The sequence below is a fragment of the Gallus gallus genome, chromosome 8, assembly GCF_016699485.2.
Source record: "Gallus gallus isolate bGalGal1 chromosome 8, bGalGal1.mat.broiler.GRCg7b, whole genome shotgun sequence".
Taxonomy (NCBI): Eukaryota; Metazoa; Chordata; class Aves; order Galliformes; family Phasianidae; genus Gallus; species Gallus gallus.
Window position 1 is genome coordinate 15,744,466 of NC_052539.1, and position 27,560 is coordinate 15,772,025.

General features: G+C 43.5%; 1 protein-coding gene and 1 long non-coding RNA gene across 5 annotated transcripts in view; one reads left to right on the forward strand and one right to left on the reverse strand.

Annotated features, from left to right (window-relative positions):
- Positions 1-3,990: 3,990 nt before the first annotated feature.
- LOC121111359 lies at positions 3,991-26,060 on the reverse strand. Its single transcript, XR_005861878.2, has 5 exons — positions 25,220-26,060; positions 16,040-22,750; positions 14,181-14,281; positions 7,666-7,854; positions 3,991-7,122 (listed from the first exon to the last, which is right to left on the reverse strand). It is a non-coding gene; the product is annotated as an uncharacterized LOC121111359 (long non-coding RNA).
- Positions 25,152-27,560, forward strand: part of COL24A1 (collagen type XXIV alpha 1 chain) — a 116,589-nt gene continuing 114,180 nt past the window's right edge. For all 4 annotated transcript variants that reach the window (XR_005861877.2, XM_015290844.4, XM_040704847.2 and 1 more), the window contains exon 1: positions 25,152-25,348. Coding sequence is in view for 3 of the 4 variants with exons in the window: in XM_015290844.4 (XP_015146330.2) it covers positions 25,293-25,348 (56 nt within the window). In the remaining variant the exon portion in view is untranslated. The remainder of the gene's footprint in view (positions 25,349-27,560) is intronic.

Consider the following 27,560-nt stretch of genomic DNA (forward strand, 5'->3'; position numbering starts at 1 on the left):
CCTTCCAAGGTGAATGTCCAAGAATTATTTATATATTTATTATTTTGTCTGAATGGATAGACAGGGGATGGGTGGTTATAAGTATATCTTACTGTATCGTCAAGTTCCTCTTAGAATGAGATTATTTCTGTTATGATAGATGAGGCCTCTGATGGCACATAAAATATTTAATCGTACTTCCTGAATTGTCTTATTGATGTACATATTTGATTATCCATTCAGAAACTTAAGCTCTTGAATCTAAGAATATGGAATTAATTATCCTTGCTTAAAATTTATCACACTGAAACAGATTAATCATCCTTTGAACTAGATTGTTTCCATACCAAGACATTATTCAGGATTAACAGAGTTATCAAAATGTTATTAACTGAAAATCTATAAGCCACTAAAAAAGGCTCCACTAAAAAAGGCTTTCTGGGTCAGTACCTGTCTCAGAGATTTCCTTAAAATAAATGAGCTGCTCTGTTCATTCTTCTTCCACAACAGCTTTTGATGGTATTCTGTTTGTTACATGAAGGTGCTCCTTAGCACTGCAGAGGGCATAGCTCTGGGTGTGCAGCCACAAAGGTACACGTGGATAGTTGCAGTCCTGTATTTGTATGAAAAATGTTGAGATATGCAACACTTTTCAGGTACACACATAAACATAATAAATGTTCTGGGAGCAAAGTGAATGTCTATGATTGTAACTCTTGTGCTCTCATTTCAAAACACGTTGCTTTTGTCTCGCATAGCCTATGTTAATACTTGAAATGAAACAATACTCTGGTACAGAAATATCTTAGAACTGCTTGGTTTTCTGTTACTTCCTTTTTCCTTTAAAAGTCTTCCGTGGGGGAGAAACTCAGAAATCTGTGAATGTTACTTGGAAGTTCAGCCTGGTTTCAGCTAGGGCAGAGGGTTGCTTTTTTGTTTGTTTGTTTTTTCCATCATAGTGTCTGGTATGATGCTATGTTTTGGCATTAGGGGAAAAACAATGTTGACAACACACCCATGTGTTAGCAGTTGCTGAGTGGTGCTGTACGGAGCCAAGACATTTCAACTTCTTGTGCTATTCTGTGTACAATTGCAGGGGTATGAGAAGCACAAGTTATTGGGGTGGGCAGTACCAGGACAGGTGACCTCAACTGGCTAAAGGGGTATTCGGCTACATATAACATCTTGAAAAAAAACTTTAGAAACTGTGGGGCTGTTTGGGGACTGGATGGGCATTATTTGGTGAGTGGTGACCAGTTTCTCTGTGCATCATTTGTTTTGTAAGTATATATTACTATCATTACTACTATTATTCTCCTTTTCTATCTTAGTAAATGGTTTTTATCCCAACCCAGAAGTTCTACTTTGCTGTTTGTTTCCAGTGTTGTTGTTTCTCTCCCCTCCCTCCGGGAGGAGCGGAAGGAGAAAACAACCGTGGTGCTGAGCTGCTGCCAGGTTAAACCACAACAGAGTTGGGCACTGCTCGTTCTATACATCCTTGGACATTCTATTTTTCTTAGTTGAGAAAGGAAAAAAGGCAAAAAATAAAAACAAGTTTTAATTCAAACAATGGGTTACATTAAATTAAGCAATTTCTGCTCCTTTGATTAGCATTTATACAACACCTTTTTTTTTTTTTTTAATATGCTAATTCTAACAGTAGTGGCCATGGCTTTATTAAAAATCAGCAGGAGTTTTGCCAGTGATATCAGCTAAGCCAGGACCATGTCATAACCTTTCCTACTCAAAGTACCTGCAGGAAATGTCCATAGCTAGATTCTGAGGGCTGGATTTTCAATACATTCAGAACTATAGAGAATTGTAGACTATTTCAACCTGGCCATAAACAGCCTGTTACTTTTGTAGGCGGTGTTCCAGATCCTTAGCTTGCCTACTTGAAAATATCTCTATTATGTGCTCCAAGAGTCTAGCCCGAGTTTCTGTGTGTCAGGCCACTTAAATCTGTCAAGTGTGAGAAATGATTTTACCCAATATATTTCAGCCTTTGAATTTGGCAAATTCAGTGACATGTTACACCACAAATCATGTTTCTCAAATATGCCCCTAATGATGTAAAATTCATAGAATTAGGCACCTGGTAAACATCTGACAGGGTCAAAGTATTTGCTTTTAGTTTTAGACCACTTATTCCTCTGTGCAAAAGTTAGAATTGCCTTCTTATTTACCGTGTATATGTGCTGACAAATACAAAATTCACATTTGATCTGCACACCTGTTTGTGGGTGACTATTGACTGTGACTGCATTTTTGAGATTAGAAACAACAGCCTTGGTGTGCACATGAAAGTCGCTCAGAAGAACATGTTGCTGACAGCTGCTTTATTCACTGGGAACTAAAACATTAAAAGAAGATATATTTAGATTCCATTAGCTAAATAGTCCAGGGTTTTTCTTTTCTTAGTGTAGCCTTAACCTCAGCCAAAACAAAAGACAAATTGCTCTTGATTCTTTGGAACATCTGCTTAAGAAAGCACGTCAGATAGCCTTTCAGTCGCATTGATCTCATTAATGAAAACTCTTAGTGAGTATGTTGATCATACAAAATAAAGGATGCAGTGACTGAGCTTGGTAAAATTAGATGTAAGTTTGATGTACTCATTCTACAGTAACACTTCATGTAAAACACACAGGGAAGACCAGTCTCATGGCAAATGCTCTGGTAAAAATTACTTCTTCATTCTTCCTGAACACTCACTGTATATAGGATTTTGCTCATTTACCTTCATTTGCTTTGAAAAGGTCACTTTCTCCAATAACACTTACCATGCTTCAAGAACTAGAAGGTTTATGGAATCACCTATGCAATGCTGTACATTGTTGCACAATCAGTCTGTAGTTAGATGATTTCCTGCTCTTGTAAACTCCAGGTCAACTCAAACCACAGTAATGAATCCTTTCAAATGGACAATTTTCTTATCTTCTTTATAGCAAAGCTTGTGAGCTGTTACAGCCAACTATTTGGGCGCTCAGCCTCCTGCACATATATGTGCATCCATCAGATTTTTGTTTAATCTTAGCATTATTATATTTAAACCATATTCACACTGCAATTCTGTCCTGCATTAAGGACTTGCTGTGTTCAATTTACGTGCCTCCAGATTTCATAGAATTTTAGAATCATTAGGGTTGAAAAATGCTTCTAAGAGCATCTAAATCCATCCCTCCACCTACCACAGCTCTACTGGTCTTGAATTATTCAGTCAAGATTTGAGCTAAATAATTTTGGAGATGGGTGTTGTGTGGGAATAATATTTTACTGTTACTTATTTTATTGTTTATATAGAGATCTTGCTCAGTGACACTGCCCCAACCTTGGGAAAGTGCAGTAAAGCACAGGTACTACGTTGGCTTTCAACTGAAGCAGAAGAAGAGAGAGAGAATGGCTGGATCAGTTCCACCGTGTACACTTTCCACAGTTCAAATAAAAGAAATTGTAGGGAAAAAACAAGTTAAGGGATCGCCAGATCTATTGCTGACCTGTGTAAGGAAGGCTTGGAGCTCTCCTTAAAATGGACCATTAGTCATGCAAAACTACAAATACAGAAGGAAAGTGCAGTAGAAAGGCTAGGAATGAAACTCTAAATCTGCCTCTTTGAGGGCTGCGGGGGCCCTGCTATGTTGAGTGTGACTGGCAATGCACAGAAGCAGAATTTCAGGCGTCTGTGAAGATGCAGCATCAATAAGTGAGGGCCATGGAGATTGTCAGCATCTGCAGGGCTGGGTGGCAGCTGGGCAGGGGCTGTCAGGCCCAAAGTCTAGTCCAGGCTCCTGAACTTGGTCTCAGCTGCTGCCTCTGGCACCAGAGGGTCTGTGTGGGAGGAGAAGCCTGTGCGTGACAGTGTCATTCCAAAAAGTTATGGTAATGTACACAAAGCAGAGTTTGCTCAGTGGTAGACTATAAAAAGTGTCTCCTTAGAAAGATGTTTGTGTTCATGTATACATTTTAATATCATATTTTTAACATATTGGCATTCACTGTACAATTTCACATGAGGATTTTCTTTTATTTCCCAGTATTTTTTATTTTAAATATAGTCAAGAAAGTCATCTTGCTAGCATTGTGCGAGGAAAACATTTTTGTCAGTTCTTCCTCTGATAGGTTTTGCTCTAGAGAATGATTTGAGACATCATTTAGAGCACAGAAGTGAAAGGAAGCAGGAGAGTCTTCTCAGCACTGGGTGTCTGAGCACTATGCTTTGGCAAACTGAACCCTGAGTCCATCATGCTGTCCCATGGATGCATCTCCCTTTGAAAGCTCCAGGAGTGTGCCTCAGAAACATAAGGGTTGAATCAGCTTTCCTTGTCTCTTTTTATTGGCTAACACCAAAAGAAAACGTAAACGTGTTCAATCTGTGTCAAATGGGAACAATTAAATACTCTCAGTTTATTAATCACAGAGAGAGATTTCAGCATGAGGGCCGTCTCGGTGTTGCTTTTTCTTCTTTGTAGAGACAAAGTGAAATGGATCCAGAGTCAGAGGGAAGAAAGAGCCTGAAGAGGGGCCTGAACCACTAGGGCAGTTTTCTGTATCTGAGTTGCACTACAAGCAAGCAGATACCTGCAATTGCGAATGTTCAGCTTTTGGGAGAAGTTCTTGGAACACGTGGCAGGAGTTAATTAGAAGAGAAAGATGGGTGTTAGAGACAGAAAGCATGAATCAGACCTAAAGAAAATCCAACCAGCTGAGCAGCAGGTCCTGGGCCATGAACACTGCTCACCTCTGGCTCTGTCCTGGGGCTCTGAAGTGTGTGTCCAGCCCTGGCTCCTGTCTGCTTTTCCAGAGGTATTTGGCTGGAAATGGGTCCCTGACTGGGTGCGAGCCCCCACTGCTTGCACAGTGCCTATGCGATGGGTGTGGGTCCTCGAGCTTAAATGGAGCATTGCTTGCTCCCAGCAGTGGGAGGTGAGGATGGGCCAGTGCTGCTCCACTCAGGTGGGAGTTTCCCAGTGTTCCAGCCTGCAAGGATCCTCCTGCAGATCCCCACAGATTGAAAATCAGTACTAAGGCTTCTTAAAACAAACAAAATGGAAATAGAGTCACAGAAATATGTTTTCTTGAGAGCTGTGTTGTTTCAAGTTGAGTGTCCTGTAACAAGTGCTAGATTTCCAGAGGTGGTAATGCCAAGGTTACAGCAAAGCTGACACATGAGAGAAATAAGCATAAGCTTAACACCCAGGGATAATTGCCATTGTATATATTCTTTTACTGCCAAACAAGGAAAAGGGACAATTCAAAGCACTTTGAGACAATTTTTTTCTTGTTTTTGTCTTTTGGTTTGCACTTCATGTTGACCTAAGCACACCAACGCATTTCATTTTTGATTAGCTGTCAAGCATTGATCTCAAGAACAACAAGAGGAAAATATATATTTCTTTTACAACAAAGCAAAGCCTTTCACTGCCTGGAGAAGTGAAAGCTCTGGACAATGTTCACCCACATATCTACCCATTTTGATACAGAGGAAGCAGGCTGTGCATTAAAAAAATGTCATATGAAGAGCAATGGTAAGTTCAGCAGAAATGTAAGCAGAGAAATCTTACATTGTAAGAACAGCAATTACAAATATCAGTTCTTTACTCACTGAATGAAAAACCATTGCCAGGTACAGTGGCAGGAGTGGGGGACCTTTATTGGTCTTTTCACACATGCGATCCTGCCGAAGGAGTGGACTGCAGCTGAGACATCCCTGAGGCTGTGAAGGTGGGAGAGGCAGTAATTTGGTGCTTCCAGGTGCACCAAGCAGCGGGATTTGGCCTTGAACAACAGGCATCATTAGGCAGGATGGACAGAAACAAGAAGGGGTGGATGCAAAATCTCTTCAGAATGATTAGGGGAAAAGTGCTGGAGCAAAACTTGTGGCAAAAGAGAAATGCCAACTTTATGTTCTTCAGGCAGAAGAGGGCACAACTGCTTCCCTCTGCCACCTCCCGCAGAGGACACAGCTGCCACCTGAACACGTGGAACTTCTCTGCCATAATGGGACCGAGTCTTCCAGTAGAGCAAGGATTTTCCCAAACGGTCAGGCCAGCAGACCAGGAAAGTTACCAATAAATCTGCCCTGGGACCAGCTGCATCCCATTTTTCAAAGACAACGTGCAAAAAAAAAAAATGCAAAGAGCAGCAGCAGTGTGCACGACCCCCACATGCATGGAATGAAATGTGGCGCACACACGGCTGCCGCTCAGCAGAGGCGCCGGAAACTTGGAACGGCTGCGAAGGGATGAGGCTGAAGCTGCACAGAAACGTCCAATCAACACGTACTGCGCAGGCAGCCTGAAGGACTGCTTGAGATAGAAGCCAGAGTTCCCTCCAGAGCAGACAGGAGAACCACACGAACATTTCTGCAGAGGTTGGCAGTTTGTCCCCTTCTCTTCAGACAGTTTATGACAATTAGTGGTCATTAATTTACTACTACTGCTGCGACCTCAGTGTGACTAATAACACAAGACTTCCATCTTTCTATTTAAAGACTCACTCTAGAGCATCCTGGGCTCCCAACAGCTGGAAGAGGCCTGCAAAGGAAGTTTTTTTCAGGGTTGGATGCAAAAGGTCAACAGAAAACAAAATTAGTGCTCTGTATTTTATAGGCACTCAGTTCCCTCAGATGAGGTTGCAATAAATCAGGCTCATCACGTGCAACTTCTCCCTGCTGCCAGAGACTGGTTAAAATATAGAAGGTGCATATTATTCAGTGAGGACTTAAGGGCTGTGTTATGGGGGAAGGCTCAGAGTTACTATTGTATGGAAAGTTCCTTGTGCTGCAAACTAATAGAAAATGGTTTGCTTGGAAAACTGTAAATAGGAGAACATATGGCACAAATTACACCATAAGGGCTAAGCGAATCTTAAATTCTAAACATCCTCTTGGGTTAGACCTTCTTCTTAGCAGTCTTCTGCTGTCTCTAGCATAAGCTGATGCTTCAGTAAATATTATTATACCGAAAGAGTTTGTTTTGTTTGGACGTTTGATGTCAGAAAAGCAATTCCATTGCAGCAAGAGGCTGCTCAGCAGCGACACTACCTGAACATCCTGCACACGGGGAGCAAACAGCAAGCCTGAGCCCCATCCTGGGGGGCTTCCAGCAATGGGTGGCTGCGTATCAGGGGTGCTCGGCTCTGGCTCTGTTGGGAAGGCAGAAGGGCATTGCACACAATGGAGTTGCAATTATGAGTCAAATACAGCTTCCTAGGGACATGCACTGCATTAGAGAAACCTTTCTCAAATCTTTTAAGCTGCTGCCAATTAACTTACGTGTCATCTTACACACAATATATCTTGAATTCCCAGTGGAACTCATTCAAAGAAAGGAGCTCTGATCGTGTTTCTGGAATACTTTTGATTAACTAAGTGAATCTTAGTTAATCAATCTTGCAGTAAGCAGAATCATTACCTGCACTGTGTTTTACATCTAAACACACTAGGTTTTCAGTAAAATCATCACAAAAATTACAATGCTCAGGGAATTTCTTTCCATGGTGTTTTTGTAGATTACTCAGACTTAGCAACATCTATCTAATAAACAGTGCAAAACAGCTTCTGTTGATGCTCTTACTGTTTTGGATAATTTAATCTTATCTTTAGATAACTATTTACTTTATTAGCTGTTTTATTGTGAATAACCATTTTGTGCACAGCATTTTTGTGCTCTCATTACCGACGCGCACCTGAAATGCAGGAATACATTCTCCAGAGGTGAGGCCATCTCCATCAGCTCTTCCCAGGGAAGAACAACTGCTTGCTCCCTGCCTGTGCCTCAGGAGCAGCTTGGAGTGCCCAGGCAGATTCTGACGCTGCTTCTCTCTGTCTGGTAGAGATTTATCCATCCTCGTGCACATCTGGTCTGTATTTATGCACTGTAGAACATGGAAAAGTAAAAGCTAAACACATGGATTTAACCTATTTCACCTAAAGAGGTGAAAAGTGGGTGTTTAGATATTACTGGTCTGTAGCTGGCAGTTGCTTACATGCTGTGTAAATCTTCAGCGACCAGGTGTGGACCCACAGTGGCGATGGGGCCAGCAGACAGACACCAGTGGGCTCTTAGTGCCTGAAGAGCCCAGGAACACAGCTTGGGCACAGCTTCTCTGGCACAGCACTGGTTCCAGTTTGTTCTGAACACAGCGCGGTGGTCTGGCACAGAGGGATCGCCTCGGTACATTATGTTTTAGTTATGCACCACTTGTTGTATTGTGGTGAGCACTCAGGTTAGTGAAGGAAACCCAGAGCTGGATGGCAGGTGGCAGAAACTTCTTTGCCATCAGCCAGAGCAGGGTAGTGCCCATGGGCCCAGGTGGGGAGCAGAGAGGAGACGTTCACAGCCATAAAACATAGAATCATAGAATTGTTTGAGTTGGAAGACACCCTTAAAGATCATCTAAACCAACTCCCCTGCACCGAGCAGGAACACCTACAGCTCAATCAGGTGCTCAGAGCTCCATTTAGCCTGACCTTGAGTATCGCCAGGGGTGGGGCATCCACTTCCTCTCTGGGCAACCTGTGCCAGTCCCTCACCACTCTTACTGTAAAAAAACTTTGTCCTTATGTCCAGTCAGTCTCCTGCTGGGGTCTGCAGATGGTATCTGGGAGCACACCTTCCCTGTCTCTCCTACACATGTCCACTTTTTGATTTCTGTAGGCCCCAGGAAACCATCAGTGCCATAACTCACATCGTACTGGGAGGTGCTGTGGTGACACCCAGTATTGTATGCAATTCAGAACCTACTTTGAAGTGTACCATTTATGCCGTGAAGCAAACCAGACCTGCGCCTGCTTACACCACTATATTTATTCCTTTTTCTAAATGGCTGTTTCATTAGCAATCATTTATTCTACTTTAAAAGGTGTAAACAGACAGATGGTTTCACCACATAAATCACTTTCACATGAAGATAGATGTGCTTTCTGCAGAAGTGAAATTTGTGCCTTCTTTTGCTTACTCCTAATAACAGGAATGTATATGCAGATTTCCTATCTCCCAGCAGCTACAATAAATTACTCTGGGGCACTTGAACCCCTTCCAGCTCGATACAGAAGTTCAAAGGAAAGGTAAATATATCTCTTCTTTTCTTTTTCCCCCAAAAGGTGAGGCAGGTGTACTCAACAGCTTGAGTAAAGGATTTAACCCCATGTTAACAGATTTGATGGTGCTGTGATTTTGATTCCATACCACCTCTTTGAACGTAGATGGCTATTCAATAAGTGGTGAAACATGTAAATGACACAGGTACAAATAAGCCCCCAAATCTAGACTGGTGATTAAAGATGTCATTGCCCTCTATGTCAGAAACAACCCCAGCAATGGCCCTGGGCAAAGCTTCAGCTGAGATTTGTTGCCTCTGATTGTTATGGTCAGTCCCTGTCAGCCCCTTTCAGCCCCTTTCCCTACATAAACCCCAGGCCTGAAGCTGTTCCTGTTGCTGCTGGGTTAAGGTGGCTGAGGTGTTCTTCTGTAAAGCCAGCTCTTCTCACCTGAGTGAATGTGGACCCTGTGCTGCTGTTTTGGGCGTCTTCTGGGAGAAGCAATGTTTGAGTAAGGCTGTTGTACGTTGCAGCTGGGATACTGTGCTTACTGGGGTTGCTACGCTTGAGCTAAGCTGATTCTTTGTAGAGTGATGGTGCTTTGTGGTGGGTATTTTTTGTTGTTTTTGTTTGTTTGTTTGTTTTTGTCTTTCTTTTTAGGGATAAATGGATGTGCTTTTTCCTGTGTTATCTGATGGTTTGTTGAACCAATGCAAGTCCTGTACAGGGGGGAGGCTTGGAGCTGTTGTTTGGTCCCTCTCTGTTTCTTGCTTTATTCACTAAGTTTTATGTGGGTGTTTGGAGACTTGTTCTAGGCCAGCTGTGATGTTAAAGGGATATTTTGCTATCTCAGTGTCTTGCTGCTGTATGCAACTCTTTCTGTTATCATATGTGTAAATACAAAGAAATACTAATGCATAAGCCTGTAATTATAGAGCTGTGCCATTTTGTTTCCTTCTTCTGTTTGTTTTTCATTATAGTGCTTCTCCTGTAGCCTTGGCGTAAAATAAGGGAACAAAACACACTGGTTTGCTGCAAAACTTTGTGAAGAAGCTGAATGTTATGCTTCCTCCACCTATATGGTGTCAATGTCCGTAGGATGCACTGCTTATTCAACTTTGTTAATTGTAGGATGCTTGTCAAAGGAACTCCAAATAGAAACTTCAGATTTTGTAGTTAGTGAGAAGAAAAAAGATGGCCCAATAGATAAAATAATCCATGAACAGCACTGTTTCTAAGTGTTTAGCTCTCTTGGCACGTACTGAATGTCCACCAGACACAGCGGAAGAACTGCTGCCAGCTTCAGTGGTGTATGTGCAGCTGCATCCCCCTGAGCTTCCACTGCCACTATCAGCGGTGTCACACTGTGCACACGACCTTCAGCTCTGAGTGATTTACCTCTGTGCTAATAAGGAAAGCATTTGGACTTCTGCCTGTTGAAATAGGCCCTCATTTGTCATATCCTGCATATCTTTGCCTCAACCTGCACCACAGTAAGAATTAGCTTTGATAATTTAAAGTTCTCTGTAGGTATGTCTAGCTACCTCAGCTACCTTTTTTTGGGTGTTGGATTAGTCAGACTGATGGGACCTGGAAGTGTTTATTATTTTATGAGATTTCCTTAGTTGTTTTTAAAAGCCAAAGTACTTTTGATTTTACATAGTACTGAGAGAAGTCTTTGTTGCCTCTGAAGGTGAGATGTTCTTTTTGTTTCAGAACACTGACAGGTATGTGAGGCTGAATGAGTTGTGGAGGTGTTTAGAAATAGTTATTCTGACCAGTGCAGTCCTACCCACTAATATGACCAAAGGCTTTGTCCTGCAAGTTGTGCTGTCTGCTTTCAGCTCAGAGATTTAAGGGCTTTGTTTTTCTGATAGCTTGTTAAGAAGCCCTGGAGAGCTTTTGGAACTCTCAATAGAAAGTAAACTCATTTAAAACTAGAAATGTGTCATTTCTCTAGCACACAGGCCAGGTTTGATTGGGGAACTGGTATCACATCTGCTGACACCTATGGAGATGTTGCTCATAAGTCTAAGGATAATATTTGGATTTCTAGACCAGAAGCTGCTCCAAGAGCGACTGCTGAGTGTGTGTACCTATGGTGTGTTGCAAAGTATCGGTATCCGATGTCACATCTGCTGTGGAGGGACAGACAGATCAATGCTGTGGCCTGCTGAGGCACATCCCTTGCTTTCTTGTGTGCCACTGCTACAGAAAAGGCAACACTTGGTGGCAGAATGATCAGATTTGTCCTTCTGTATCTGTAGTAAGTAAGCTGAGACCCTGGCAACCAGGCATGCTACAACACCCCCAGCATTGCTCACTGAATAACACCAACTTTCACCCCTACTCTGTGCTGGCAGCATTTGCATCCACAGTGCTGGCAAGAAGGATGTCTCCTGAGAGAGCAGGGGAACTGGTCAGCAAAACTGATCTGCTGAATCTGAAGTAGCAATCTCTTTCCCCTCACCACAGGAAATTGGACAAGGGTGAATTTACCTCTTTCTCCTTTGAATTCATCACTCAGCAAGAAACTCTATTGTAGCAAAGTACTCCTACTGTTTTGGCATAGCAGCTGCATTGCTGTCTTGACCTGAGGGTATCATCTTGGTTACAGTAAAGGAGACATGATCTTTGGAGACAGAAGAGCTCTAAGGGGATGGGAGCAATCTTGAGTGTGGTGTTAAGGAGAAAGGATGCTTTGTCCTGAGAAGCAACTTGAATTGTAACATGTTTACATCCAGAGGGTCGGTTTGGCCAGCAGTGCATGCTGGTGACTTGCTTCATGTGAAGCAGCTGAGGCCTGCTGTCACCTCTTCCCATGGTTGCTGGGTGGTGTAGCACTGCCCTGAGTCACCTGTTATGGCAAAAAAGGAGGTGTGTTCAGTGCTGAGTGCCACTGCCATGTCCAGCCAGTGCATCTACTCCTGGAGTGGGAGTAGAAGTAGGATTCACAAGTGGTTAACTTGCACAGAGGTCCTCTGTAAGCCTGGTTTTTAAGTAAAAGAAATTGCTGGAAGCTCTCAGCTTTGCTTTCTACTGGCCCTACCAACCTATATTGTTGTCTGTGTAAAGGTGTATGGTAACTGTTGTGTCATGGCCTGAACCACTGATTGAACACCTGGGGAAAAGATCTGGTCAGCCCTGGGAGCACAGGTGAAGGCAATTCAAGTGTGGGACTGGAAGGGGTGGAGTCTGGCTGTGCCTCTTAAACCTCATTTAAGGGCTGACTGCCACTGGGGAAGGATCACTGGTTGGAAATGCCTCTCTTGTGGAGTTTCTATTGCAAATCTACATCTTCAGAGACTTGTGAGCACTTCTCCATTTTCTTGTAACATCCTCCTATTGTGCTGGTCCCTTTGCTGTTACAAGGAGTAAAATGGCAAGTATTTAGAAATTCTGCTTTCTCAGAGACTTTCCAGGTCTGTAGGTGACAGAAGTAAGGCTGACAAGTGGATTTTGCAGCTGCATGCAATGGATTTGCATTAAAAAGCAGAGATGTGCTGGATGCCTCTGGGGCTCAGTAGGCAGATGGGCACTGAGCAGGACCATGCTGCAGGTCACAGCCCTGCTGCACCCAAGAAACTGCTCACTGCTTCAGAATCCTTTGCTTGGAGAACTTCTGTGGCAAAACACAAGGCAATTTGAACTAGATGTATCACGGCAAAACTGTATATGACAGTAATGTCCTTTTTCTCCTCAGACCACTGCATGAACTAAAATAAGTCTTATAGTTGAACCTAGCCTCTGCTAGTAATCTCTCTGCTGTCTATAGTACAACTGTGGATGTGATGTTACAGCAGTACTCATAAGCTCTGATGGCCCTATGTCAAAGCAAGAGCCACATCTTCCTGTCTTTCAACCCATGCTAAGGGCACCTGGGTGAAGGCATACTCCTGGTCCTGCTAGGGGGAGAATGTGGGGATTCTGTGCTGAGGTCCATTGCAAATGTGAGGCTGTGTCTTGATCTGTTGGCAGACATGCAGTGTCCCCTCCTTCCTCCTATAAATGTTTTTTTTTCTTGATTAATGGTCTGTATCTCCACTTTGGTTTTAATGGCCTAACTTAGAGCAGTTCTATATATTTGTGTCCCTACAGCCAGCAAAATGTCCTTAATTATATGTCTTTATATGTCTGAGGAAAATTTCAGGTTTGAAAATGGAGAGAAGAGAGGTTTCTATATTTGTAGGGCTGTGCCTGTTAGAGCCCAGCAGTTTGAGCCTGATGGCCCTGTTTCTGATGTGTGGTCCATGGACCTACCACCACCTTCCCTGTGTGGGAGTGCTCAGATGTGATTTCTGCAGGGATCATGTTTCTAATAGTTAAGGATATCTTGGTTATCCTGATTTCAAGAAGTAAATAAAAGGGCGGACCCCACAGCCCCTCAAACACAAACCTGTAGAAACTCCCTGCTGTGAAAAGCACTGTCACTACAGTGTTCGTTACAAGTTTTCAGTTTTTCAGTTGTACTTGGCCATTTGAGCGGTGTTTGACCATGCAAAATATATCACATTAAGATGTTGCTTGGTCTTGGCTATTGTCTGTCAAACACCTTCTCTTTGTACTCTTCTCAAACATGCCATATTTTCTGGGCTTATTTGTAGTACCTGCTTAGATACTTTCTTCCTTTTAGTTTTTCCATAAATAATCTGCACAAAGGCCACCAGTCACTGGTGTGTTGTCATTTTTAGAGCCCATTCCAATCAGCTTCCTACGAGAAAATCAGAGTTCACTCTCCTTCAGAGTGAAGAGGAAATTTGTCAAAACTTACATGGATTCCTCCTTGTTTTTAGTGTACGAGCCACAGCCTTTTCCATTTTCCTGTCCAAAACTGCTCTGGAAAACTCATCAAGAAGAATCATTTGTTCATTTAAAAATGCTGTTGAATCAGGAAATGAAAAAGTAATTCATGTTCTATGCTCTCAGGTGTTTTTTATTTAATGTTCTGGGAGATGGTTCTTTGCTTTTTCACCAGTTCAGTTCTGTGCAAATCCCAAACAAGACATAAATATTTAACATGCTTCATAGATGTCAATTGACTGTGTTGGATCATTTAATGCCTTTCTATTATGGACGTGATATCTGAGAATATGATAAAAAGTACCTGCTGACTAAACTGAAATGCCAGATGAGAAGGAATCTTGTTAATGTACAAATTTACTGTAAAGAATGATACTTCTTCCATCAGTTTTTCTTTCCAATGTCATTTGTTGGCTGAAGTGTTTCTTAAGAAATGGACCAGACCCATTGTTATTAGATGAGCTGAAAAAAATAAACAGATGACAATCATCAGGAACTCAGTAGTGCTGTTCCTATGCTTATCATTAATGCAAATCGAAAATATAATAATGAAAATTGGTGCAGTTAAAGAAGAAAAACTAAATTAGAATTGAAGACAGAATTGACTGAATTTATGTGATAAGCAGCTGGATTGAGTAGCATGTTGTACTTCTAATGAAATATGTTCTTGGTTACATCAATCAATGACATCTCTTGGGAGCCAGCCCTGTGCTCCTAGCTGCAGCACTGGTGGCTGGAGAACGTGGCTGAGGACAGCAGGGTTCAATGGCAGACTCCACGTGAGGAACAGGCAAAGGTCTTAATGGTGAGCACAGAGCTCAGGCCAGAGGCTGCTGGTAAGAAAGACCTGCCTCTGGAGCTTCACAAAAGGAAGCTGTAAAGCAGCCCTGTCTGCAAGGTCTTAAAAGCAAACTGCCATGCTTCATTCTCCTTGGGAAAGCAAAGAGTGCCAGATTCAGAGCGAGAAACACTTTCTTAAGAAAGAGATTAATGCTCTTCTAAATAAATGTGGCATTGCTAACTTCCAAGTTAGGCATATATCGTCTTCCAGATTTAAAGGTGTTTGAAACTGTTTGCATAAAACTATGGAGTCTATAAACTAACCTTTCAGAGGTTTGGGGGCAAACATACTATTATAAATTGTCAATTGTATGACAGGGCTGCAAAAAAAAAAAACTTAAAAGCTATAGTAGTACAAAGTGATACCTCACAGTGGAGTTAATGACTCTCTAAAGCAGTCTCTTAACAATAACATATGTATAACAACCCATTTCTTACATCCTGTAAAATCAAAGTATCTTTTTTCTGGTAAATGCTAGATGTAGCTCTAAGAATTGCTGTGGATTAAACTAGGTTCTGATGTCTTGTGTTGTTTGGCTCCAGTAATTACCTCCATGTGCTTTCTTCCCCTTACCAAGGGACACTCAGCTGTCAATGGAAGTAGAAGACCAAGCAATATACTGACTAGTCTGTTTTCATGGTTTCATACAGCAGAAACAGAGGGGGAAGAACTGATGGCTGTAGTGTGGAGTCTGAACATAATGCAGTAGAAATGAAATGCAAGAGTGAGGCTCCTGGTGATTCTTGGAACAGGAGTCACCGTCCAGTTAAATAGGAATGCTAAATGTCTCCCTGTTGGTGACAGGTTTTGGCTTCATTTTAAAATTGAGTATGAAGATCATCAGTGTGCAAAATGTTTGCAATTTTTTTCAGATACATAAGCTCAAGCATATGTGGTAGACAATAGTGCAGTAGAAATGTCAATCCAAACAATCAAGCACTACAGAAACCATCATAACACAGCTAGTATTGTTTGGGATGATCAACTCTTAAGCCTTAAGGACTACAGTACATTAAAAAAGGTAACATAATTCCAAGTGCCAACATCCATCAAGCTTTTCTGTATTTCCGGTGCTTAGAGCTACACGAAAGAAAACTGGGAAGGAAGCAGTTGTGATAAGAAACTGTATTGCAGTGTTATAGTAATAAAATAAAGACACCTGTGAGGTTTCAAAGTACCAGGCTGCCACAATACAATTGTCTGAGGCTTCCACTGTGTAGAGCAGCTCTGGAGGGGATATAAAAATTGAATGAGATGAAACAAGACTGTGTCTGTGTTTTGTGTCCCATAGAGACCCACAGTGTTAGTGACAGTGCTTCATTAATGTGTTTTGTTCAGGGCAGAGACTGGCAGCACAGCCAGCACCTACCTCCACGTACCTTACTCCTCTGCAGCTCTGGATGGGCCACTGCAGAAAGTGCTCCAGCACACCCCTGCACAGTGTGCTTCCCCTGCTACCAGGTTGTCTGAGGCCAGAGAAACCTGCAGCCTTGTGGTAGCCCTCCATGCATACAGACCCTTAGAAAAACGAAACAGTTTGAATGTAATTGTGTTGGGTTTTTTGTGGTTTCTTTTTCTGCATTACGTTCTCCTGAGAAATATGAGGTTGGTGAACTGGTTAATATTCTAGACTAGGAGAGGAAAATCAACAAGTGTGTGTATACAATATAAGTTCAGAGCTGCCGTTTTTCAGTCTACTTTAGCTCCATATCTTTGTGTCTGTGCACTTAGCTGTCTTCCAAAGTGAAGATTTAATCCTTAAGGGTTCCCTTGCTATGCATTATTTTCTAAACAGGAGACAGAAGTATAATACAGTATTACCCAAGTCAATGATTGATTCTGATATGCTACTTAAAACATGCCAAAGATATTAGCTACCTCCCAGCCAAAAACTGTCAGAAATAAACACTGATCGGACAGAGTTCTGCATTAATTTTTAAAAACATAACAGTAGGAGACAAAGAGGTCCAGGGTTTTCCACTGCTAACCAACAGCTTCCACACTGGGGATGAAGTTTTCAGTGCTTACAGTTCTTTATCTAAATAAAAGCGATATTTGTAGTGGTGGATAATTTCTGAAGAATTCTATGATTTAAGGCTCTTCTTTCAGTAAAGAGTTTGGACACTTTACATAAGATGGCAAAAATGCCTTCCTAGGGTTATGAGCTAAATTAATATCTGGCTTGACTGATATTTTAGCTGTACTGCACACTAGGTCTGAATGCAGCCCATGGTTTTGTGCTCTTGTATTACAAAGTGGCCTTCATTGTGTGCTCATACAGTATGCAACATCTGAATTTTGCTTTCATCTGGCATACTTGTAAGTTCTCCACATTTTTATTACTTGGCTTACAACTAATTACTCTGGATACATCAGACTATCAATCTGCTTTGTAAACATTCCCTCTTCAAAAACTCTGTTGTATCTTCATGGAAGATTGTCACATGCCACTTCCAAATACCATGTATGAAGATTGGGATGTTTCCTATCACTAAGTTTGCTAAACCAAAGGCCTCTGAAATCTATTCTGTTTTCTCAAGCATGGGAAATGGAGTTTGAGTGAAGGCTGTAGCTGGCTGTCAGAAGCACATGTGAAGTACTTATCCTCTCTTCAAACAAGTTTCTGGAATCTGGACTTCTTCCATGAAAATCATGTCTGCATTTGACAGTTGCTGGGATTTTCATAAGATTTTTCACTGGACCTGATAGAAGAGATGCTGCCAAAAACGAAGGATCCGTTCATGTCACTGAAATATCTGATTGGATTTGGAGAGAGGATTTTATTTCTTTTAAAGTTTAGCCCTCCCCCCTTTGTTTTATTTTTGCCCTCTGGCGTCTGCTCTGGAGGAGCGATGTTCTACGACTGGGGAATGCTCCAGAGGACCTGCCCAAGTTTTTGCAGGAAGTCTGCTTATAATCAATCTCATACTGCCCCAGTGAACTGGGAACCCCCTCTTCCCATCACCACACCAAAAAAAAAAAAAAAGAGAGAGAGAAAAACTTGCTAATTTATAGAGAAAATTAAGCTTAGGGAAATAATTTTTCAAATGTTACTTCAAGAATAATGCAGATCATCTGAAAAAAAAAAAAGAGGGTATTTGTTTAACTCTTACTGTGCATTTCAACTATAAAAATACATTCCAAGATAAGAGTTGCAATTTGTTGTGAAGGAATAAAATATTTTTGAAAAGATGTATTAAGACAAATCTTGTTCTGATTCTCCAGCAGGCAAATAAGAGTGCTGTTGTATTACATATGTAACTTCAAAATCACTGCAAGTTAGCTGTTAAGGGAGAATACTTTGATTTGGGAAGGAGCAGTTAGCTTACATGTGTTGGGAAAGTGGAGTTAAACATCTGATAATCATAAATGTCTCTCTTTTTTTTTTGTAAGCACATTCTATTGCCATAAATGCTTAGGAAAAAAAAGCACTCCCCAAACCATAAAGTAAGAGAAGAACAAACTACAGAATTTTTATGGATTTTTTTCCTCTTATTGGCTTTAGGGAGGTCTACATTTTGGTCTGTGAATGTCTGTCTCAGCTGGATGGCTTCAGAAAGCTTTGTATTGCTCTGTCAGTTTCCAAAGGGAGATGAAAACCATGTTGTTGTGCCTATGTTTGAAAATGGAGATCAAATTAAGGTTTGGCATCACCTGCTTCTGAGAAAACACCTGTCTGCCTGCAAAGCAGATTGTGTCAGTCTGTGTCTTGCCTTTCCCCTAACATTCTGGTGGGTTATGAGGCTTTGAAAACATATCAGCTCCCTTGTGCTCAGGTGAGACTTTGCAGCTTTTTGCTGTGCGTTCTCTGGAAGATGCAGGGTACGACACTGACTTGTCTTAAGGGGACCCTGAGCACCAGGAGAAGCTGGAGCCCTATGAAAAATCACCCATGATCCTGCAAGGACTTCTGTGCACACCTTGTAATACTGCAGACAAAAATTAGTGCTGGTGCTTTGACTTACGAGGTTTGGACTTTTCACCATAAAGATGTTTATTAAAACCTCTGTGGATGTTTGGGTCAATGGGGTACAGTTACTTGCATCATCTGTTCAACTGTTTTGATTTCTAAGCCAACACTGCGTAGTTCAACAACCATGAGGTTTTTATTGCTCTCCAATAAGAAAAATCCAGGCACATCTGGCCTAACAAGTTTGTTTGATCCAAGTAGAAAGTCTCATCTTTCAAATGTATCCACCTCTTCTCTGTACTCTTTTTGATACTTTTATCAGGGCTTATCATTTTGGTCAGTTCCACTCTGAGAGCAGTCTCCATTGTGACATGGCTAGAGATGGACAAGAGGGGATGAGTTGCTCTGACATCACTCTGTGCCTGCAAAGACCTATTCCTTTGCTTTCCTGCAACAGAAGTTCTTGCTCGCATATCCAATCAGTTGTAAACAACTGAAGATCAGGGTTAAAACCTTCATCTCTAAAAATAAGGTAATGAAAATACCCTGTTAAAAATACCATGCTATATTGGTGGTACAGCTGCAAAGGATTTACAAAAATTAATTGTGCTACTATTATAAAAACATCAGCATTGAAGTTGGTGCCAGTGTATTTTGGTCTGGGATACCGCATATTCAGCTGTCTGGTATTTTCAGAACTACTTACTCTCTTTCTATATAGAAACCTTTTCCTGTCACTATATATGCCTCTTTTAGAACGCTTAATTTGGAAATTGAGTGTCCATGATGCAAAAGTACCAAGTCCTACTTGAAAATAGTTTTGGCTTGCTTCTTTGATCCAGAGGTTCCAAGAAAACAAATAAGTCACAGCTTCTTCCTTCACTGGGAGCTAAAGAGCACTGGAAAATTTTTATTATATCCAGGGAAAAATAAAGTGAGAAATAATGCAATTTCTATCAATGATGTTAATATCTCCTGAGTCTAGAATCCTTTTTTTAAATGAAAATCATCAACAAATATTGTCAAGCTTAAATTGCTCCATTGTTTTACTTGATTTAGGTATGCTATTTGGTAAGAGACTCAGGATACTTAAACACAGAAGGCAATGTGTGCAAAGTTAGAGGAAACTTTTAAATACTAAATCAATGGGAGAAAATACTGATAAGATTTTTAATGTGAGAAGTCTCCTTACTCCACGGTGGAGATTTAATGTGGTTTCAGCTACTGGCCGTTGGTAGCTTGCCTGTTATCTGGTAAGAAAGTGGAGAAGTGAATCTTTCTTTGGTGAGGTGTTGGAACCGGCTGCTCAGGGAGGTGGTGGAGTTGCCATCCCTGGAGGTTTTCAAGCAAAGGGTAGATGTCACACTGAACGACATGGTCTACAGCAGTCACAGGTATGGATTGATGGTTGGATTGGATGATCTTATTGGTCTTTTCAACCTTAACAATTCTATGATTCTGAAACCTCTCCTTGCTGTGGCCAGAAGCTAATTCTGCTAATAAACTGAACAAAAACAGTAAGTACTGAAGAAGGAATCTCTGGAAATACATTTTTCTGCTTGCAGAATGCTGCTGTGAAATCTTGCCTGAAAGGCTGGAAGAAAAAAATGGACAAGAAAGACCTTCCTGGAACTAACAAGCTAAGGAATGAAGCATCTGCCCCAGTTGCTGAGAGAAGTGTGGGAATGGATTTGAAAGAAGACTGGCCTCATGTGCAGCTCTTTATGGCTCAGGAGCAAAATACTTCTTAGATGACTGTGCTGGTTCTTCCAGATGTGTGAGTAGTTTTTAGTGCTGCTGAGACTTTGCAAGCTGGCTGCGAGCATCCTATCAGTGTGGGCACTCTCCAAAATGATCTGTTTTTATTCTTTTACAAAGAGGTTTTCAAAGGGAAATGCCTGCAAATTTTGTCCCACTGAAAGATGTCCTACAAGATGCTGAGTTTTGGCCCCTTCTTCCTATGCAGGAAGGTGACAGCAAGCACTACCAAGAAGGCCAAGTGTCCCTGGGTGGCACAAAGGAACACTGTTTCACATAGGACAATCAGACCTTTCCATGTTTTATAGAAATAGTCTTTTATCTCCCTTTATAGATGGAGTGAAAGCAGGTTTTGTACAGTGACAGTAGTCTGGAGCCCTTTGGAAAAGGCTCCTCCATGAGAAGGAGTCTTCTAGAGACCTGCTGGGGAAGTCCTGTGGTGCAGGGGACCATGCTGTGACGGGAGGTTGCAGCCCCATGGTTAAACACAGCTGCTGAGGTCTGTCTTTTTCTCTGTTCCTCTCTGAGCACACACCTGTATAGGTTGTGATATGGTCCTGGGCTTGCAGACTTCTAGTCATATTTGTGGACTTCACCTACAAAGGGGATTTTCAGTTCAATGAGCATCCCAGAAAATGCCTCACGTCAAATGCATCTTTCTGCCTGTAGGAGTGGGTGTCTCTGCTTCCTGCCCAGATTGCAAAACTCTCCATCAATGATGGGATAAAGATTAACTAAAAATGAAAATAAGGGGATTTTTCTCTAACTCTGTTTTTTCTTCCACTAGCTTCTTTTGAGATGGAAATTTACTGCACTACTCTTGGCAGTTTGGCCTATTTGGTAACTGCAGTCTTCTCATCTGGTGGGCCATTCCCGTGGTTCCCACGTTGTACTCATTCTTCCTATAGTATTTTCCATTCACGTATTACTTTCCTAATAACTGCTTCTCTCTTCATTTAATATTTCCCTGTGTGTTTGGCCTGGTTTCTCTGCATTCTTGGTGTGGTGTATGCCATGCCATCAATGGAACAAGGTAGCACAGCTTTACATGCTGGGTGTGGGGTTGCTTCTTCAGAGCAGTTCACTTAAGTTGCACATTTCAGATTTTTCCAGCTTTGTTTTGTGGTGGGTCTCTTCTATAGCTGTGACTTATTAAAATGGATGCTATCAGGTCTCATAAACAGTTGCAATCATCCTGGCTTTGGTGAGGCACCTTTCCCAGCCAGAGTTGCTGGAGCCCTGTGGTCTGGAGCATTTGCTCTGTCTTGTGGTTCACTGAGGCTCTCTTCTGTTCCTTGCTCCTGGCTGGACACGTTCCCCTGCTTGCTTTAACTAAGTATCCTAAGGAATCTCACTGGTCTATACGGTCATTTGTGGCTTGGCAGTTTTGTCACTCTGAAGTGTGCTTTTTTTCCTTTTTTTTTTTTTCTTTTTTCCCCTCTATATGCCAGGATGTCTGAAGTGTGGTCCTCTGAACTCAGCGCATCTCTTTTCCTCTCTCAGCCCATAGGCTTTTGTGTGTTGGTCTTATAAGATAGATAAATCCTCTTCACTATGACTTCCTTGATGCGTACATTTATATTATTTCTCTAGTTTACAAGTACAAAACTAAAAGGGATAGAACTCATCTAAAAAAATCATCAAGGGTCATACTTCAGTCATTTCCAGATTTTTGGCATATTCAAAACTTGAAAACGTTATTTCTCCCTAACTACTTCTATGAGGAAATAATGGGCCCAGCTAGAGGCTGAAGGCAGACAATGGTCATTACAATTTCTTTCACATCCAGCAAAACCCAATGGTTTCAGAGTTGGAGGTCTTCTGATTTTAGCCAATTGTTCTCAAAGACATGGTGTAATCCTTTCCATGTCTTGTATTTCTTAATCACATTTGATAGCTTGGTAACTTTCTTTAACCAGAGCAATGTGTTAAACATTTTTTTGGCTGCCACAGAGAGAAATCTAAATAAATATTTTGCTGAACTAGGTTCCGACAGTTCTGGTACATAGCCTAACACCATATATTGTGGTGTGCAGGGAAAACAGTTTGCCAAAGGGAACTCAATAGCAGCAAGGATCTTCTGCCAAAATATCTTAATTCTGGGACTGGACCAGGAAACTCACATGGGTCCTGTTCTGCTCGGGCCGAAGTCAAAGGTAAAGTTCCTACTGCCTGCAGTGGGATAAGGCTCAGACTCCAACACAGAGCATTTATGTTCCCATTTCACACATTTTCCTTCAAATTCTTACTCTTTTTTTCCTCTGTAGTTTTAGGCTCTGGAGATATATGTACCATTGCCCTCCCCTGTACTTATCCTGGAAGGGGAATCCCATCTTGGAATCACTTTCCTCATCTCTTACACCACTTCAGAACAGTTTCTGCTATGTGTCTTGCAGCAAGGCTGGAACTCAGCAGCCATAATCTGTAGAGACAGATGAACAAATTAGTTCATGAAGGGAGGAAAAAACTTCTGAAAAATTAGAAAATAAAAATAAGAGCTTGAAATCATGTCAGAAGGGCCAGACGTGGTGTCTTGAAATAACTAATTTTGTATTTCACTAGTCCCTGGGTGTACCTGGGGAGAGAAATCAGGGAGAGGCTATAGTCAAGAATGAGAGAGCAAACATGGGCTCTGGGGACGTTTACAGTAGGAAATGTAACTCCAGCATCACTGTGTTGCAATGAGAGCTAGCATGTATGGAGCTTGAACGTGTCTTTCGGTGTCTGTAAGTACACATATGACTATATTTAGCTCTGGAAATAAACACAAGTAGTCTGATAGCTTTAAACATGTCAGGTTTAGCGCATCAGACAGTAAGAACCCTTGGAAGAAGCAAGTGTAACATTCAGACTGATGCTGACTTTTAGTGTAAAGCTTAGAAGAGACCTGGCAAGTCTACCACACAAGGTGATGGGCTACCAGGCAGGGACTGCTGGGCTATTTCCAGCAATGCTGCACACCTGTGGTCTGACCTCAGGCAAGACATTCAATTTCCCCATGCATTTTGATTTGCTTTCTCTGTCTGCATTAGATACTGCTCTTTGCTTCTCTTGGCAGCTTCAGAGGCTCTAAAGAGTGACCTCAGCAAGAGGAGATGTTCCCACCCCACCTCTCCACGTACTGCAGGACAGTTCTTCGGTGTGCACTGAAATAAGGGCGAGATTCAACCAGGGTCACTCTTGCTGCAGCATTCTCTCCATAACAGCCCTACTGCAGATGCTGGAGTGTTAAGAAGCCACCTTATGTACCTACTGAATATGTGACATGTCGTTTAAGTGATTGATAGGTTTCGTGGAATGGCACCAACCTGTTCCAAAACCTATCTGTAATGTATACGTTTTAGTCATTTTATTAATAATAAGAAGTAAATGAAATTCTACACTGAAGTTGTTGGAAGCCATTCAGGTGTGGTGTAAAGCAGAAAGAAATGCTGACAAAAACTTCAGTGCAGTAGTGTCTAATACTTCCCTGGGCAGGTATGAGGTTCTCTTCAGTGAGCAAATATGTCTTTATGTTCTGCTGGCATTCATTTTTATGCAAGGTATGAAGACAGGAAGACAAAATGTCATCAGTTTTTGTTTTTTTCTTTCAGCTTTCAAAAAATAAAAGGAAATCCCATGACAGTCACTGAAACCATATCAATTCTGGACGATTCTAGATGCATAAAAATAAACTTGAGTGTAAAATGAAACAGTACAGCCTTTGAGTGGGTTCTCTAAGAACAGGTTTTCACCTGTAACTTTGTATTCTGTTATACCCAAGAATGTTGGTGGGTCTGAATTTGCCCCTTACTTCTGCATCTTTATGCCTGTTCCCATATGCCTGGATGACACAGTAGGGGCCCTTTCATCGGAGTGGAGCATCCTCAGTGATAACCATATGGAATCCTTGTCTTGTGCAGCCTTCCTCTGCGCTTCAGCTTCCTGTTTCCTGAATGTTCAGACTTATTTCCTGCCACCCTCTCCATCACACCTATGACTTGAAGGTCTTTGCTGCGGTCTGACGTGAGATCTTTGTGAAATACCACCCAACGAGAGCCAAATACCACACTCCTAACTCGCATAAAATTTCTGCTTATGTCAATGGAAGTTCTCCTAAGTGAGGTTGCCAGCTTTGACCGTGGGTTTGCAGCACAGCATAAGCCACAATCTCTCAGAATGCTCAATGCTACTCCGTGCGATCTGGGACAGCCTGCACAGAGATGCCTTACCGGAGAAAGCGATAGCAGCCTGTTGCTGGGACAGGGGAGGAGAACTGCCGATTGAGATTTAAAAAAGACCTCTGTCCCTTCAGGAAGAGACGGCAAAGGGTGTCACGTTTCTTTTGGCACTGCAGTGCTACCGAATTACATCTGCTCTTCAAACGTTTCCTACAGGGAGCCTTGCTGGACACCACCGCTTACACTTGAGACGCAAAACCCTCCAGCACGCTCAGCCCCATTTCATCGCCCCACGTCCGCGGTATAACGCAGCCCGCAGCCGCTCCGCGCCGAGCGGCACCACCTGTCCGTGCCCGCCCCGCACCTGGGGCCGCAGCGCCGCTCCCCGCGCCCTCCCGCTGCTGCGGGGCAGCTCCGCTCCCGGAGCCGCGCGTGGCCGAGCCGGGGTCGGGGTCGGGGCCGTCCCGCCCCGGGGCCGCGTTTGCTGATGTAATCGCAACAGAGAGCGCTGAAACCCAACACCGCGCGGTGCGGAGCGGCGCGGCTCCGCCGCCGGGGGCTCCGCGGGGCGCGCCCCCCGCGCCCCGCACCGCCCCCGGCCTCGCCGCACCGCCCCCGGCCCCGCCGCGCCCCCCCGCCGCACCGCCCCCGCGGGCCGTGCGCGGGCCGCCCTCGGGCTTTCGCGGAGCTCGGCGGAGAGCTCGAGGCCGGCGGGGGTTCATGGACAGTACCTGAGGCTCCGGCGGCGCGGCGTTCGGCTCCGGCTTTCCCTCGGACCTCCGCTGCCCGGGCAAATGCATACAAATGCATTTGGGAGCCGAGAGGAGAAGGCGAGGACGCATCTCTCCCGCGGCACCAACGTAAGCTGGGTTGGGGAGACGCGAAGGCGGGCGGCGCGGCCCCGCGGGGACACCAGCCCGGGGTGAGGTCCCCGCGCCCCCAGCAGCCAGCTCTAACTGGGCAGGTCTCGCTGTGTCCCGGGAGTTGGCTGCTGCGTGCCGGTAGTCCGCACCGAGCCCGCCGGGGCGCCCCCTCAGCTCCGCACCGCGATCCGTGCCGGGTGCCCCGCAGCTCTTCGGGTCCCGGTGGTCCCGTCCCGCGGCCGGAACGCAGCGTGCCCGTGTGGCCGCAGTACCGGTCTTTGAAAGGACGGCGGTCTGGGAGCTGGGGCTGCTCTCAGCACAGCGAGCACCGGCTGAGATGCGGTGCCCCCGCGTTTGCGTGCGTTTTGCGGTAGGCTTAGCCTTCTCTGGTGTGTCCTCGAAATGGCATAGCTCTTCTACTTGTAGTCTGCCTGAAAGAAGATTAAGCAAGGTGATTATGGGCTTCTGATGCTTATAGTGACATTACACAAGTTACTGGCGTACGTCTTCTTTGTAAAGTGCTTGCTGTATTCGGACAGTAGCTAGAGTGACGTTTACAGGGAGCTCCCGGTGGGAAGGGGAAGGACTGTATTGCGGCGAGCTCTGTGCTGTCTGTGTCCGCTGAGCAGCGGTGAGCGGCTCCGTGTGCCTGCAGGAGCCTTCCCGGGAGTTGCAGAGTCTGAGCACATGCGGGGCTCCTCCAGGAGCTGTGTTGGTGCAAGTTCACAGAAGGTTTTGCTGATGGACAAATACAAAGTGAATTATGGAAAAGGAGCACATATGCTATCTATCTGGGACTAATGCGTGTCACTGAGATAGAATTACATAGATGTAATACAACTCTGAAGCTATATGGACAGAGTTTATCTTGTTTACCTAATTCACTCAAGAGAAAACAACCTGGTTGCTTGCCTGTGCTAAGAAACCAGGCTATTTGCTCAAGGATCAGGTTTCCTCAGCATGTCTCAAACCAGTCTGTCCCTTGCAACCCAAACCACCCCTCTGAAGGAGTGCTGTTGGGTCAGACTGCTGCCTGCTTTGGTACAGGGAGAAACTGAGTGCTCCCTGTCCAGACTGGTGATGGAGCAAAGAATGGGGATGTACTCATAAAATCAGCCCTAAAATTACTTTATATGTTGTTTGGTATTTTTTTGCTTTCAGAAATGCAAGTGAGTTTGACTGCTACGGATGTCCGGTTTATCACCTCATGCCATGTGCTGTCCCAAGGGCAGCAGAGCCTTCCTCCAAACCACGCTGTTGTGGGATTCCTCTCAGGCCACTGCTCTTCAGGAGGAACTAGCAATGTATTATTCCTCTCACTTTCTCTTGTGTCTCTTCCTTTCTTTACACTGTGAGCCTGCTGCAAGGTTCCCAAGGTTTCTCCCTCATTTGGGCGTGCAGCTGTCAGCAGGGAGAGGCTGCGCAGGCTGCAAGTTCCCTCAGCCATGCCAGCCACAGACCTCTCTGAACCAGAGGCAGCACTGGCCTGCTGCCTGCTCCCCTCACAGCAGCACAGAGATGTCTGTCCTCTCAGGTCTTGAACAATCAGACTCTTAACTCCTTTAGGGTCTTAGGTGCAGGTGTTATCTCCTATCTCAAAAACCTCCTGAGGGCTGTACCTGAGTGCATTTCTCTTGAGTGTTTTGAGAAACCAGAGGGGCTATGGTGAGCATGAACTCTGACACTCGTTGCCCTTTTTCCTTTATGTGGAGACTTTTCTTGTTGGTAGCTCTGGGAAAGCCTGTGTGGGAGGTACTGGGATGTGGTTAGGGCTGCCCAGCTGAAAGGAGTGCTGTGAAAAGCAGATACAGTGTCTTTAGGCTGGGAGGCGAGGAAAAACAAAGCAAACAAACAATAACAACAAACACAACAGAAGAAAGATGAGCAATTATGCCAGTGCCCCTCAGTCAGGGAGCTGCTCCTGGAGTTGCTCTAGGACATGACAAGTGAAAGAGCTGGGTATCCAGAGGCTCCTGGGTATTAAATTTGCAGTGTATGGCTTTGCCTGTGCTGAGCCCTGTGGGGAAATGTACCATACAGAGGTGGGGAAGAGTTCCACCTCATACTGAGCATTGGTGGAGGCAGCAGAGGCAAATGATCACGCTGCCTCAACCTGTAGGCTGCCCTAAGCAGACCTAGGGAGAGAAGATAATCTGAAGGTCCTGGTTTACTACAGTGTAGCGTCTCTTCCCAGTGTTTAATTGCTTGT